At 46.3% G+C, this 15,166-nt stretch overlaps 1 protein-coding gene across 5 annotated transcripts in view; it reads left to right on the top strand.

Annotated features, from left to right (window-relative positions):
* Positions 1-2,447, top strand: part of NALCN (sodium leak channel, non-selective) — a 303,303-nt gene extending 300,856 nt beyond the window's left edge. For all 5 annotated transcript variants that reach the window (XM_025000161.2, XM_059892311.1, XM_059892312.1 and 2 more), the window contains one exon: positions 606-2,447. In XM_025000161.2, the coding sequence (XP_024855929.1) occupies positions 606-799 (194 nt within the window). In that variant the 3' untranslated portion in view covers positions 800-2,447. The remainder of the gene's footprint in view (positions 1-605) is intronic.
* The last annotated feature ends 12,719 nt before the right edge of the window (positions 2,448-15,166 follow it).

The following is a 15,166-nucleotide window of genomic DNA, read 5'->3' as shown; positions in this document are numbered from 1 at the left end:
AGGGAGTTTTCTTCTAGAGCGGCATGGAAAACCAGGATGATCCCATTCGGGGCACGAAGAGTGAGAGGGAGAGCAGTGATCTTCCCAGTTCAATGCTTTCTCTGTGGATAATTGAGCCCACAGGGACGTGGGGGCTTCTTACACTTGTCCAATGCCTCTTAACAGCAGAGAGGGGAGTCTTTCCTCCTGTTGTTGTTGTTTAGTTGTTAAATCACATCCGACTCCTTGCGATGCCATGGACTGTAGCCTGCCAGGCTCCTCTGTCCTTGGGATTCACCAGGCAAGAATACTGGAGTGGGTTGCCATGCCCTCCTCCAGGGGATCTTCCCCACCCAAGGATGGAACCCGCATCTCTTATGTCTCCTGCATGGCAGACAGGTTCTCTACCGCTAGCACCGCCTGGGAAGCCCCCATTATGAATATGCAGAATCCAGTGCTTGGAAAGGTTTCATACATGACATCTGTGGATGGGACTTGCTCGTGGAAGGCATGACTGATGGGACCATCAGGGTGTTTCAGGAATAGCTCGCGATGGGGCCGGGGTTGGGGGCAGGGGAATGGGGAACCACACCATGGTCCTCACGGGGCTTTTATTGATTCCACAGCACCAAAACCAATAAGCCACTCGGTGTCTTCGGTCAACTTACGGTTTGGAGGGCGGACCACAATGAAATCTGTCGTGTGCAAAATGAACCCCATGACGGACACCGCTTCCTGTGGCTCTGAGGTTAAGAAGTGGTGGACCCGGCAGCTGACCGTGGAGAGTGATGAAAGCGGAGATGACCTTCTGGACATTTAGGTGGAAGCCAGCGTGGATGAAAGTCCACTGGCCAAAACTGACTTCTGATGTGTGCTTTCATTGTCCAGTGAGCGATCTGTAATTCATGTATAATTTAAGGCTAACTTGTAACAAGATTTTTTAGAACTAATTTCTGGATCCTGCCATGGGAAAGCATAAAATTGGGTCCATCAAAGCTGTATTTGTGATGAGTTATTGCCACAAATTCAGGAGAATCAGCACGATGACAGTATCCATTATATTAGACACTATACTAATGCCAGATGTAGATCATTCAAAATTCCACACTATCTATGTAAACTAAGGTATATATTCATGTATACTCCTATGCATTATCACCACCCCCTCAAAGAGTGCTTAGCCCAAAACAGCTGATATTCATGGTACAGGAGGCATAGGTTTTAGTTTGTGTTTTTCCCACTTCTTCTAGAAATACTTTCCTGGGAGAATTTATTATTTATGATTGATCTGCAAAGGTCAGCACCGAGCTCATGCTAAAATGATAGTAGTTTTACAAACTACAGATTCTGAATTTTAAAAAGTCTGTTCTTTTTCTCATGTTATTTTTTAAAATCTGCACAAGCTATTTAGAGATCAGAACAAGTCAGTGTCTGTCCCCGGTCACTCAGTGGAACTGTGGCCTGCTCCCAAGAGAACTCTGTGTACAGGTATCAAGCAAAGAATTGGCCTGAAGAGCTGACTGATTTAAAACAAAGCTGTACATAGATCACTCAGGGGGAGCATGGTTACATGAGGATGTTGAGTTTCTTTAAAAGCCCTTTAATCACAGTTTAGCCACACAAAAAAAAAAAGTAAAACTACATGATTCCGCTTAATTTAAAAATCTTCACATGTGTGATGTTATCCTTGGCTTCATCTGTTACCCAAGGTTGGTCCCTTTGGCCATAAATCAGCAAAGACATTATAAGTTGGCCGCAACACACCATTGCCGTGTTCAATTCAAAATGATGGCCTTGCTGAAACTTCCTTGGTGGTCCGATGGTTAAGAATCCGGCTTGCAATGCAGGGGACGTGGGTTTGATCCCTGGGAATCTAAGATCCCACATGCTTGTGCATTGCAACTAAGACCCAATGGAGCCAAGTGAAAAAAAAAATTTTTTTTTAATGATGCCCTTGCTACCAGATTCTCCTGTAGAAATAATGGTACTGTCTGAAAGCTCGCTCTCAGCTCACAGTTTAGGTGTCTGACAGCTGAGCTGTATTTGTGTCACACATCAGCGCTCCACGTCCTCTGGACGGAACCTTGGTTCTCTTACGTCGTGTCAGCCAAGTGGAGGTGCGCCGGGGCCTGTGACTACACTATTTGGGATTGGAGATTTGCTGTTTAGATGACTTCAGTAGAGTGATGATCTCAGAATCCTTTGACCACCACCCCAGTCCCCAGGTTCTGTGTGACCTCTTTCTGTTTCTCTCTATGTAACATTCTTAAACTTGCCAAATATCACATTCCTTCTGTGTAACAAATGTGACATGGTGGTGACAGTCCATACAGCGTTTCTATGATTAATTGTGACAAGATAATGGACAATTAAAGTCAGTGCAGCCAAAAGGATTTTATTTCGTTTTTATGTTCACTTGGAGTTTCCTTTTTGTACATAAGAAAATAAATATTGGATTTGTAAAAGAATTTGCTCCGAGTTGATGATCATCTCTAAACCCTTTTCTTGTGTGTGGGCTTGCGGGGAGGGTAGGCTCAGGGCTTGGCTCGGGGCTTTGAGGTGGGGCCGCCAAGGAGCTGGCATTTTGCAAATTCTGAATATTCTGTCGATAATTAGTTGGCAAAAGCACTGTCCCTGGTATTCATTTCAGCTGAATCCCTAAGCCAGAATGTTCCTTTCACATTAGTGCTTGTAAGGCTGAACGAACACCCTGTACCTTCCAAATTCACAACAGAGCAGAAAAGGAACTCAGGCGGCCAGGGCACGGGTCTGTGATAGCGCCGCATGCAAACAACGTGTTTCTCCTGTTGGCTCATTACGCTTGAGTGATACAGCCTCTTCGTCCAAAATGGCTGAGCCTTTCCTACAATGTTTGTATCTGATGCTCAGCAGAACATCATTGTTGTTCATTCTGCAGTGAGGGCAGAATAGCAATACACTTAAAGCTATAGCACCCTCCATTTGCAGTGAAGGGAAACAGCTACATGACCCCCCATGGAACTCAGAGCCAGCCTCTTCCTGAAGCCAGCAGTGTGGACAGTAAGCCAGAAGATAACATGCCCCACCCTGCTTTGAGATTTTTCATCAACTTATAAACAGGCCAGTTATGCAGATGGGAAAACGTGGACCACGGCGTCCCCTGGTCCTGAGGGAGGCCAGGCACTGACACTAATCCTGCCATCATGCCACCCACTTCCTCTAATTAAGGGACGCTGTGGGTTCTGGGGGTATCAGAAAGTGTCAGGGACAGAATGCTTGACGCAGGGACCCCCAGGGGCCAGACCACCCATGCATCGCACATATGGTGATTCAGGGGACTCGGAAGCGGGATGGAGAGAATGGCCAGACTGAGGCTATTCACTCTAACCTCAGTGGTGGGTCAACCACAACAGCCATCAGTGGGGACTGGCCGTCTGTGCCCAGCTCATGCCGAATAGGATTGGGTATGCAGAAGAGAAACTGGACTCTAAAGCCTTAAGAATAAAGCCGTTTCTAGGCCAGCTGAAAGATATGTTTGTCTCTCTGTAGGAAGTGGCACATACCACACTCAGGGGCTTTTCAGTACGCTGCCACCAATGGCACCCTTCCTCCAAGTCCTTCGAAGGATCCCCAAGTATTAAGCTGGCAAAGTAAGGCAGCCCTAGTTGAAATTCAGGTGAAGGTGAGAACCTCACTCACGTGTCCCCATCTCTCCCTTGTTATGGACTGAATTGTGTCACCCCTCTGCCCACCCCCCCCCCCAAAAAAAAGATGTGTTGGAATTCTAGCTCCTGGTGCCTGCGGATGTGACCTTTTGGCAACAGGGTCTTTACAGATGCAAGGAGTTAAGTTATGGTGAGGTCATTCCAGAGTAGGGTGAGCCCTTAATCCAGTATGACTGGTGTCCTTATAAGAAGACAAGAGAGAGCTTACTTAAAAAGTAAGGAAATTCTGCACGGATGAACCTTGAGGACATTATACTAAGTGAAATAAGCCTGCCACGTAAAGACAAATACTGATTCCATTTATAAGAGGTATCAAGAGTAGTAAAATTCATAGTAACAGTAGAACGATGGCTGCCAGGGGCTGGGGGAAGGGCACTTGCCATTCAGTGGATATAGTTTCAGTTTTGCATAATAATGTGAGATTGGTTGCGCAACAATGTGAATGCTCATAACACTACTAAACTGTACACTTGATTAAAAAGGTAAGTTTTGTTACATGCATTTTATCAAAATGAAACATTTTTCTCATTTTTCATATGCCGCGCGCCATCTTATCCCAAAACCTAGGAGCCAAATTGAAATAGCAAAACAGTTCCAAAGCCACACTTAAATTATGCTTCCACGTCTGCTTGCTTTCTGCATTTGACCAGTATATCTGGTTTAAATTGAATAGTCTGTTCTTTTCCCCAATACTGTGTGTTACTCATTCAAAATTTAAAATCTTCCTGTACTATGCTGAGTAAATATTCAAGTCCCATTTGAACGTTAGAGGGTTTTTTTTTTTAAAGAAGCATTGATTATTTATTTGTGTTATGGCTTTACATGTGGCTATTAACCGTCTAAGCAATACCGTATATAACTATCAAAATAACTCAATTGGAGATGTCATTAGAGAATGACAGATTCAGGACTAGACTGACAGATTTAAATGGTTTAAACACATTTTAAAAGCTTTCTGAAAAACTTTGCCAATAAAATGAAGGTCCCACTAATGAGGTGGAAATGATTTTTTTAATGATATTTTTGGTTATCTGCACAGGAAGCAAAGTATATTCCACAGAATTCTTGGGACACAGTTTGGTAAAAAAACAGCTGCCAGAAATACCAGGAAGAGTTGTCATTCATCTTTCGTGAGCACAGTCTCCAAAAGCTGTATGAGGGCATCTCGCCACCATCGCCTGAATTAGCGTGTTTGCTTGTTGTCAAGGCGCTCATCCTGATTCACAAGGCTACTTCAAAGGACTTGAGAAACAAGTCACTCGCCGCAGGCACAGGCTGGACCTCCTGGGTCTTCATGGGTCCCAGAAGCATCAGGACAGCTGTCTTGAGGTGTATCAGACTCCAGGCAGCGTCTTCTTTATCAGCGTCTGCGTTTCATTCTGGGAACAGCAAGGAGGGCCCCTACCCTGGGGAACACAGAAAGCACAACAACAGAGCTAAGCAGCAGTCGGCTGGCGACCCCAGGGGTGGTACCACAGAGAACTCAGCTCTCTTCTCTGGTTCCGGGCACGCTCCGCAGCAGCCTGCCACCCCATCCCCCAACCCCCGCCAGGCACGGAGGGGAGAAAGACCTCCTTCTGCTCCTGTCTGGGCCAAGAGTCAAGGGTCAGGAAGGAGACTGGGCTCTCCTGATGCCTCAGGTGGGACCCACAGACTCCCTGAAACATCCCCAGGACTTCATCGGGCTCTTCTCACAGGTTATCTCTTCCTGAGCCCCGTGCAGGGCTCCAAACCATCCTGCTCCAGAGCCTACCTTTGCTCCTCCACACTCTCATCCCAGTGAACACTGCATCTCTGTGTTCTACCAACTCAACTGAAGAGCCAAACTCATGAAAGTGAAAGTGTCTGTCCATCAGCTGTGTCGGACTCTTTGCAACCCCATGGACTGCAGCCCAGTGTCAGGCTCCTCTGTCCCTGGGATTCTCCAGGCAAGAATACTGGAGTGGGTTGCCATTTCCTTCTCCATGGAATCTTTCCGACCCAGGGATCAAACCTGATTCTTCCACACTGCAGGCAGATTCCTTACCGTCTGAGCCACCAGGGAAGCCCCAGTGGAGAACTTCAAATCAGGTGTCCTCTCCAATCCACTGGCTCTTTTTGCAGGGCAGTGAAAAGGGGCCATTGCTCTGGACCAGGTCAAGAGATAATTGGGAATTCTGTGAAGCCCTAATGAGCACAGCCGGAAGGTCCTGGCTGTGTTCTCACTTCCAATAGCCACCTCGTGCCGACATGTCACATTGCCAGCCTTGAGTGTCCCAGCCAGGAGCCTCCCAGCCCAGGCAGGGTCCCCACGCCTCTCCGCAGTTGCCTCGCACCCTGGGCGAACTGCTAATTAGATGCCTCGTTTCTTGGCCCGGGTACAGGTTTGAGCCATCTGCTTATTGATCACATCCTTCAGAACATATTGGATTTTAAGGAATCCAGCCACAAAAGCCGGTAATGTTGCAGGTGGCTCACTGAGAAGGTTTCTCCAGGGTAAGCTTGGGAATATACTGTGTGTGGTGACCAACAAGCTATAGAAATATTGGCTGCAGAGTTCATAGATAATCATCAGGACAAAGCAACATAAAATGAAGCTCAGAATTTCTACATAAAGGCCTTTTCCTCTATTCTTGGTATTGCAGAAAAGAAAAATGTATGACGTGGGCCAACAAATTACACCATTACTGAAACCACTACCCAAGCACTAAAGTTACCATGGACCGCTGTGCAGGTAACCTGGAACCTGCTTCTCCAGTGTTGATAATGAATCTGAATCTTCCATGAGACCAGACGGGCAAGGCTGGTTGACCTGTCCATCTTTGTAGCTCTAGCATCTCTAAAGAGCCTATTGGCACATGTGTGGTTCTTCCATTCCAAAAAATGGAATTGCTTTGGAAATTTTGTAACCCACCTACAAATAAGAATGAGGCTTCCCAGGTGGTGTTAGTGGAAAAGAACCTGCCTGCAATGCAGGAGATCCAAGAGACGAGGGTTCGATCCCTGGGTCAGGAAGATCCCCTGGAGTAGGAAATGGCAACCCATGCCATATTCTTGCCTGGAAAATTCCATGAACAGAAGAGCCTGGTGGGCTACAGTACACGGGGTCACAAAAGAGTCAGACACAACTGAGCGACTAAGCAAGCAAATAAGAATGTCTCATATCTCTGGCATTTATCCCAGAACATCAACCCCTGTTAAGAGTTCTCATTTTTCCATCCTTCATCCCTGTTCCATTCCTCCCTTTAACTCACTCTTTGGTAGAACACAGACAGCTTGTTCTCAGGTTAAGGTTAAACACCAGTGGGACAAAGTAGCATAAACCTGCCCTGGGCCCCACCCAGATGTTTGAGATGGTGCTTCCATTCTTGTAAAAGAGCTTTATTCCAGAGACTCCAGCAGGGCGCAGGGTTGCAGGAGTACAGAGAGTGACCCAGGGGGGACCCAAGCCTGGAATAAGTGGGGTCTGGATTCAGGGCCACCATTCAACGCGCACCCCTGGCCAGTGTGACAGTCACACCACGTGGGTGACCGAGGCTGGATGACAGGAGGCCACCTTTCATCTTAGCCTGTGACCCATCAGATAAAACCCAAATCCTGACTTAGGCAAAGAGGGACTGTATTCGAAAAGACCATCAGAGTAGGAAGAAGGCTCTCACTAAGTTCTCCAAGGTCAGGCAGCAGGGAGAAGTAAGCAATGCTAGCACTAGGTATGGCTGGAGGTGGGACTGAGAGGGGAGTGGAGAAGAGAGGTGAGGAGTGGATAACAGGATTCGATATTTGAGCAGGAGGAGTCTTTCCCCTGAGGTCAGCTTTAAGGAGCATTTTCCACATTCCCCTTTGGCTCAGGCTTAGGGTAAGTCCAAGTTCAAGGGTCTAGGGTAAGGAGGTCAGAGGAAAGTTTGACTTAGTCAAGATAGCAGATAATTTGTCTTAAACAGTCAAATAGCTAACCACTTATGAGGCAAGTTGGATGGTCTGACATGGTCACAGGAAACAAAACACGTTGGATTGTTATTTAGTCACTAAGTCCTGTCCCACTCTTCATGACCCCATGGACTGTAGCCCACCAGGCTCCTCTGTCCATGGGATTCTCCAGGCAAGAATACTGGAGTGGGTTGCCATTTCCTTCTCCAGGAGATCTTCCTGACCCAGGGATCAAACCCTTGTCTCTTGCATCTCCTGCCTTGGCAGGTGGATTCCTTACCACGGAGGCACCAGGGAAGTCTGTCCTATCCAAGTTATGGGGAAGGATGTTTCTCAGCAGGAAGCAATTTTCCAGAGCAAGGGGTGGGGGGGTACTGTAGGGGCGGAGAGAGGTTGGGGAGGGGTGTCCTGGCATCTTGTTTCCCCAGAGCACAGGGCAGGCTCCCCACGAGTTACCCCACCTCTCACACCCTCTCCTTTCTCTTCTGTAAAATGAGATCCCAATGACACCTGATGTTAATATGTATCCTGTATGGATGATCCTCAGAGTTGCACGACCATGTGAAAGAACCTGGGGCCACTGAACTGTACAGTAAAGTATGATTAAAAATAGTTATGTTTTGTATTAAGTGACTTCTACCACAGTAAAAAAAAAAAAATTTTTTTTTAATTGATACCTCCTTCACCTGCCTCTGCCTAAGACTGTGAGAGTCATGGGAGATGTTTGTGAGCCTGTAAGCACGCATGAAAAGACCCTGATGCTGACCTTTTCATTAGAAAAGACCCTGATGCTGGAAAGGTTGAGGGCAGGAGGAGACGGGACAACAGAGGACAAGAATGCTTGGATGGCATCACCGACTTGATGGGCCTGAGTTTGAGTAGGCTCTGGGAGTTGGTGATGGACAGGGAAGCCTAGCATGCTGCGGTCCATGGGGTCGCAAAGAGTCAGACACGACTGAGCGACTGAACGAGAGCAAGGAGCACACATGAGCAGTGTGGGCTCTTACCAGCTCTGGTAAAGGTCCGTCAGCTCTGTTCACAATAGGTTTCAGAGATCACCCTCACTGACATCAAACCTCCCTTCTTCACAAAATCTCCTTTCATCAGGGCCAGAAGTACGAGCTGGCTGTGTGGGTGGCGTGGCAGGTTGGGGGGCATGCCCTGAGCCCCGCAAGAAACCTCAAGACGCACAGGTTCCCCCAGCCCATTCCCAGCCTGTAAGCCATCTCACAGAAGGCGCCATCTGACGTGCAGTGATAGATGAAGCAAGCACTGTGAGCCATTCTCTGAGATCAGAGACCTTAAATCTCTATCCTCTGAAGGTTTCCGTTCTCTCCCATCAGAAGTTCGGACCGTCGTCCTCCAGAGGCAGGAGCCAGGCTGAGCTCCAGCAGCAGGTGTCACACACGGCTGTCTGGAAAGTGTGAATAACGCTGCGGTCAGCAGGCCAGATGGAGATCCCTGGGGAGCAAAGCTTTCTCTAAAACCCAAGGAAGAAAAATCGATGTCCTCGGAAGAGAGGGGAGGGAGGGGAAGAATCTATAGGAAAGGGAAATGAGTGATATGCAAGGCAATTTGAACATTTTCCCCCTCAAGCAATTGACTCGATAGAGGGTGAAACCTAACAACCTCTGGTTAGAAAGGCAAAGTCTGAGCGAGGGCACCAGCTGGTTCTTGTATTGACTGGCCAGGGCTCACAGCCCGCTGCTGCTATATGGGCCTGTTTTTTATTTGTTTCTGGGTTGGGTTGTTTTGTTTTTGTTTTTTTTTTTCGATTTATGAGAGTAGAGCTCACTTGAATTTTCCTCCACATGGAATATCAAGTTTAGATTCAGAACGAGTGCTATGTTGGTTTATTAATACTTCTCCCTGCTATGAAGAAAGCCCAAATAAATATGACAGGTTTTGCATTCGATTTCATGAATGAATACCCCAAACTCTTTTCCAACAGATTCCTGAGCCCCAATTTGTAAGCCTCAGAAGCAGTTTCATTAGAAATATTCTAGAGAGAAGATCCATTTTATGCACTTGGGATCTTTAAGTATTTATTCATTTGGCTGCGATGGGTCTCAGTTGCCTCGTGCAGGATCTTTCCTTGGGGTGCATGGGCTCTCTAGTCATGGCCTGAGGGCTCAGTAGTTACAGCACATGGGCTTAGCTGCTCCACCTCAAGTGGGATCTTAATTCCTACATCAAGGGTGGAACCTATGTCCCCTGCATTGGCAGGCAGATTCTTAACCACTGGACCGCCAGGGAAGTCCCTATGCATTTGTTTAAATGACTGTGATGGAGACACAAAATACCTTCCCTCAGTGATCAAGTCTAGAATATTAAATTTAGAATAATAATCCAGCTTAATCTTGTTACTGACGGAGTGGACCATGTCTTCACTAGCTTAGCGTGTGTTAATTGCTAGGCATGGATACGAGCACTTTGAGATACGGACATCAGCATCACTACTTGTCTCGCGGGTTACTTAGCACTATGGCCCACCTTCCACTTTTCCATCAACATCAGCATTCTTTTTATACCTGCTTCTCCCTCGAATACATGACTGGAGAAGACCAGATCCTCTCAAACCAACATGAAGAGTTCACAATAATGGACTTAACTTCTCCAGTCCTTCTTTACTTTCTCCTTGTTTTTCTGCTTATGAGACCACAGTGGACTGAGGAAATGATACACAGATAATGCTTTCTGTCAAATATGCTAGAAATATTCTCTTAGGAAAGACCGCATTGAAAATGACAGATTGCATGTTGATTGCTGCTACCAACATTTGCTATTAAAATAACCCCATCTCATGAAAAACTAAGGGTTAAACCCCCTACTAAACAGAAGCAATGAAAGAGCTCCTTGTTTATAACCTGTGTGTGTTTATCATTCCACATCTCTTCAAATTATCTGTATAATGTCAAAAGCAATGTCAAAAGTTGGCCAAAGGAAAAATGTAATTTCTCTTTGATGTATTTGCTCACCAAACAGGAGCCCTTGGGGTTAACCTTTCTCTTGCCTTCACTGATCCTCCAAGACCTAAAGGCTTTTAGTAGAATTGACCTGACCAAGGCCTAATTCTTTTTATAATCTGTCGTTTAAACCTTAGACTGCATCCCAGATTGTAACAGATTTCCTTGCATCTATAAATAATGACAAGGAAACAGGCCCAAGATATTATTGAATTTTTAGCCTATTTCCATCTGAATAAACAATTGGCCATTCTTTTTACTTTATTTTAATTTTTCAGCTTTACTGTGTGGCACATGGAATCTTAGTTTCCCCAACCAGGGATTGAACCCATGTCCCCTGCGGTAGAAGCACAGAGTCTTAAACACTGGACCGCCAGGGAAAGTCCTGGTTATTCTTTAAACATACAGTGATTGTCAGTATAAGGATAATTTCTCAGTAATTAGAACTTTTGCCCCAAGAGGAAAGGGGGCAAAATGATTAAATTATTTGAGGAATCAGGTGAAAACCATCCCATATGTCAGCAATCTACTTGGCCAGACCAGAAAAACCCTAACCAGAAGCCATCATTCTGGTTTCTAAAAGAATCTTGAAGCTTTCTACTTGGAGGGACGTTCTTTCAGGCCACATAGGTTTTTGGTTGGGAGTTTGGGGGTTTTTTGCATTAGAAACAAGGAAATAAACGGAAGGATAGTCACTGGTAGGAGGCTGTTTCTATGATCTCTTCTTAAGCTTTCTCTGAGGAGGGACTAATTCCAAATCACGAAGTTGAGACAAACCCACCCTGTTTGCCAAAAGCCTGTCATTTCTCAAAAATAATTACTTGATTGACTGGCAATTTCCATAAAAAGTTTCACTTCACAAACTTGTTGTTCTCTAGATTACATTTTAAAATTCATTGACTATCTGCTTTATGGACAGTAATTTTTAAGACTTGAATAGAGTATTTCTCTGCATTTGGGCAGAATTCGTCTTCCAATTAACGTAACAGGTGGGCCCATGTTTCTGCACACGCCTGCTGCAGCGTTCAAATATTTGCATCCAGCATCCCAGCAGATTGATTTCCCAAATAGATAACAAGGATGATTTAAACAAGCAATTAGGAAATTGGGATGATGTAAAGGGAAAAGCATGGGATTTGAACTCAGGAGAGCTGTTCTCCGGTTCTTAATTTGCTATTTTCTGTCTATAACATCTTGAACAAATAGTTAAACACCCCCAATCCCCAGTATCCTCCATGAAAGGAAATAGAAATACCTCATAAGGAATTTCTAATGAGGCTAAGCAATACAATAAATGTGAAAGCACGTGGATAACAATAAAGTTCTTTATAACACATTTATTTTTACCCCTGAGAGGCAAGTTAACAAAATAGTTACTATGAGGTTTGGATTCAAATAAACCTAGATTCAAAATCTTGCTCTAAGCCTTACTTGTAAACTGTGTGGTCTGGGCCATGCGGCAGGAAGAAGCCTTAAGTGGCCCCCAGATCTTCAGCCCCAATCCCCAGGACTATGACCGTGATGAGATATTACACTCATGGCAAAAGGGATTGTAAGGTTGCTCATCGGTTGGCTGTGAGTGGGTAGAATTGGAGATTATGCAGCTGAGCTTAATCTAATCATGCCCGCTCTTTAAAGTGGGGAGTTCCCTCTAGCTGGCACCAGAGGGGAAATCAGAGAAACTGGAAACAAGAGAAGGGTTTGATGCATGGTTGTTATCATGGAAGAGGAAGAAACTCAGAATAGTCTCTCAAAGTTGAGAACAACCCCTAGCCATTAAGCCACAAGGAAACAGGGACCTTGGTCCTGCAATGACAGGAACAGATTCTGCCAACAGCTGAAATCAACTGAAAAGTGGTTTCTTCCCCGAAGCCTCCAGGAAAGAGCCCAGCCAACATCTTGATTTGGGTCTGTGACACCCTCAGAGGAGGACCCAATTGAGTCTGTCCGGCTACTGTGAGACAATAAAGGGGTGTTGTTTCAAGCTTCTAAGTTCATGTTAATTTGCTCAGGCAGCAGAAGGAAAATAGCCCAGGCAAGCTGCAGATAAAGTGAGTTAAGTAGCCTACTGGTGCATAGTAGAAAAAGAACTTGAGAATACGAAACTCATTGCTTCCTTTGGAGCCGCGTTTCTCAAATTTTAAGGTACACATCGATTTCCAGAGGATCTTGTTAAAACGCAGGTTCTGATTCAGTGAGCCTGGAGGGGCCTGGGGATTTTAATTTTAACCCTCTCCCATGTGAAGCTGCTGTTGCTGGTCCAGGAACCACGCCCTTGAGAGTAAAGTCTGAAGCCATATACTTAGGTGGAGCCTAAGATTCTGCATTTTTAACAAGCTCCCAGGTGATGCTGGTGCCGCTGCTCTGGGGCTCACAGGCTAGGGGGTGGGGGGTTGGGGGGTGCAGGGCTTTGGAACTCAATTCCTCCAATGGATCCCAATCCTGCCTACACGTCAGAATCTCCTAGGGGAACCGTAAAATGCGCAGAAGCAGGGTCCACTTTTAATTTAACTGGTCTCAGTTGGAACAGAGACATCAGTTCTTACAAGGAATCTCCTCTCTGCAGCCAGGGATGAGAAGTATATGGCTTCAGACTTTACTCTCAAGGGCATGGTTCTTGGACCAGCAACAGCAGCTTCACATGGGAGAGGGTTAAAATTAAAACCCCCAGGCCCCTCCAGGCTCACTGAATCAGAGTCTCCACATGCAGGTACAGGCATCTGTGCTTGCACTGGCTTTCCAGATGATTCTAATGCTGGTTAAGTCTCTGCCTGCCATGCAAGAGACATGGATTCGATCCCTGGGTCCAGAAGATCCCCTGGAGGAGGGAATGGCAACCCACTCCTGTACTCTTGCCTGGAAAATCCCATGGACAGAAGAGCCTGGAAGGCTGCAGTCCATGGAGTTGCTGAGGGCCAGACACAACTGAGTAACTCCACTTTAACTTTTCACTTTCATGCATTGAAGAAGGAAATGGCAAGCCACTCCAATGTCCTTGCCTGGAGAATCCCAGGGACGGGGGAGCCTGGTGGGCTGCCGTCTATGGGGTCGCATAGAGTCGGACATGAGTGAAGTGACTTAGCAGCAGCAGCAGCCAAGCAAGAGACATGGATTCGATCCCTGGGTGGGGAAGATCCCCTGGAAGAGGGAATGGCAACCCACTCCTATACTCTTGCCTGGGAAATCCCATGGACAGAGGTGCCTGATGGTGGTCCCAATGAGTCAAACAGAAATAAGTGACTAACACTTTCAGTGTAAGTCTAAGAAGCATTGCCTCAGATCAGTACCCTCCTTCTATAGGTGTGGCTATTTCACACCTATAGAAGGACAGTTCAGAAATCCAGAGAGATGGAATGATTAGCTACAGAGGTTGACAAACCACAGCCTGTGGGAAAGGTCTGGCCACTGCCTGCTTTTGTAAATAAAGTTTTCTTGGTGCACAGCCACATCTATTCACCTCTATGTATCGCAGGAGCTGCTGCAGTGGCAGAGTTGAGGCGAGGCAGCCAAGCCCGAATATCCTACAAAGATGAAAAGATTTACTTTGTGGGCTTCTACCAGAAAAAAAAAAAAAAATGCTGCTTGCTCCCTGCTCTGAGAATACATTTTAAGTTAGAGAAGGAAAATGCAGAATCCAGCTGTTTTGCAGCGGTAGCTGATTCAGACTTAAGAGGAACAGAACCCTCGGCTGAATGGTGACCCGAATCGGCTCCATCCCAGCGTCTGCAGGGCAGCAGGATTCTGGGTCCTGATCCTGGTCACTGGTCCGGAGGTGATCCAGGTGGCCTCTGGGGGAAGGAGGGGCATCATCCTGAGGAGGACTGGCCCCAGGCCAGGTCTTCACGAATCTCCAGCCTGCCCTTGGCTGTCGGAGACTGTGGGTTCCCTAAATCCTCCCTAGAGGCCTCCAGCTTTCACAGAGAGCCGCAAGTTGACAGCTGGCTGATCCAAGGGTATCATTTTCTTTTATTAAGGCTTCAGTGATGTTGAACCCAGCTGACTGTGTGATTCTTAGAGTTGTCATTCCCCTCACCCAGTTGTCAAAGTCTAGCCACCAGCCCCTGTACACACTGCTATATTTAAAATGGATAACCAACAAGGACCTACTGAAGAGCACAGGGAACTCTGCTCGATGCTATGTGTGAGCCTGGATGGGAGGGGCGTTTAGGGGAGAATGGATACATGCATATGTACGGCTGAGTCCCTCCACTATGCACTTGAAATTATCACAGTATTGTTAATCAACTATACCCCAACACAGAAAAACAAACAAAAGTTAAAAATGAAAGTCCAGTCACCAAAACCCACCAGGAATCACCTGCAGTCAAACAAATTAACTTAAACTTAGCAGCTTAAAATGGGGCTTCCCTGGTGGCTCAGATGGTAAAGAATCTGCTTGTAATGCAGGAGACTTGGGTTCTATCCCTGGGTTGGGAAGATCCCCTGGAGAAGGAAATGGCAACCCACTCCAGTATTCTTGCCTGGAGAATCCCATGGACAGAGGAGCCTGGTGGACTACAGTCCATGGGGTCACAGTCGGACTTGAGTGAACAACTGAACACTAGCAGCTTAAAACAATACCCACTGATCATCTTCTAGCCCTGTGGGTCA

Source organism: Bos taurus, chromosome 12 (assembly GCF_002263795.3).
Source record: "Bos taurus isolate L1 Dominette 01449 registration number 42190680 breed Hereford chromosome 12, ARS-UCD2.0, whole genome shotgun sequence".
Classification (NCBI taxonomy): Eukaryota; Metazoa; Chordata; class Mammalia; order Artiodactyla; family Bovidae; genus Bos; species Bos taurus.
This window is presented reverse-complemented; position numbering and strand designations above follow the sequence as displayed.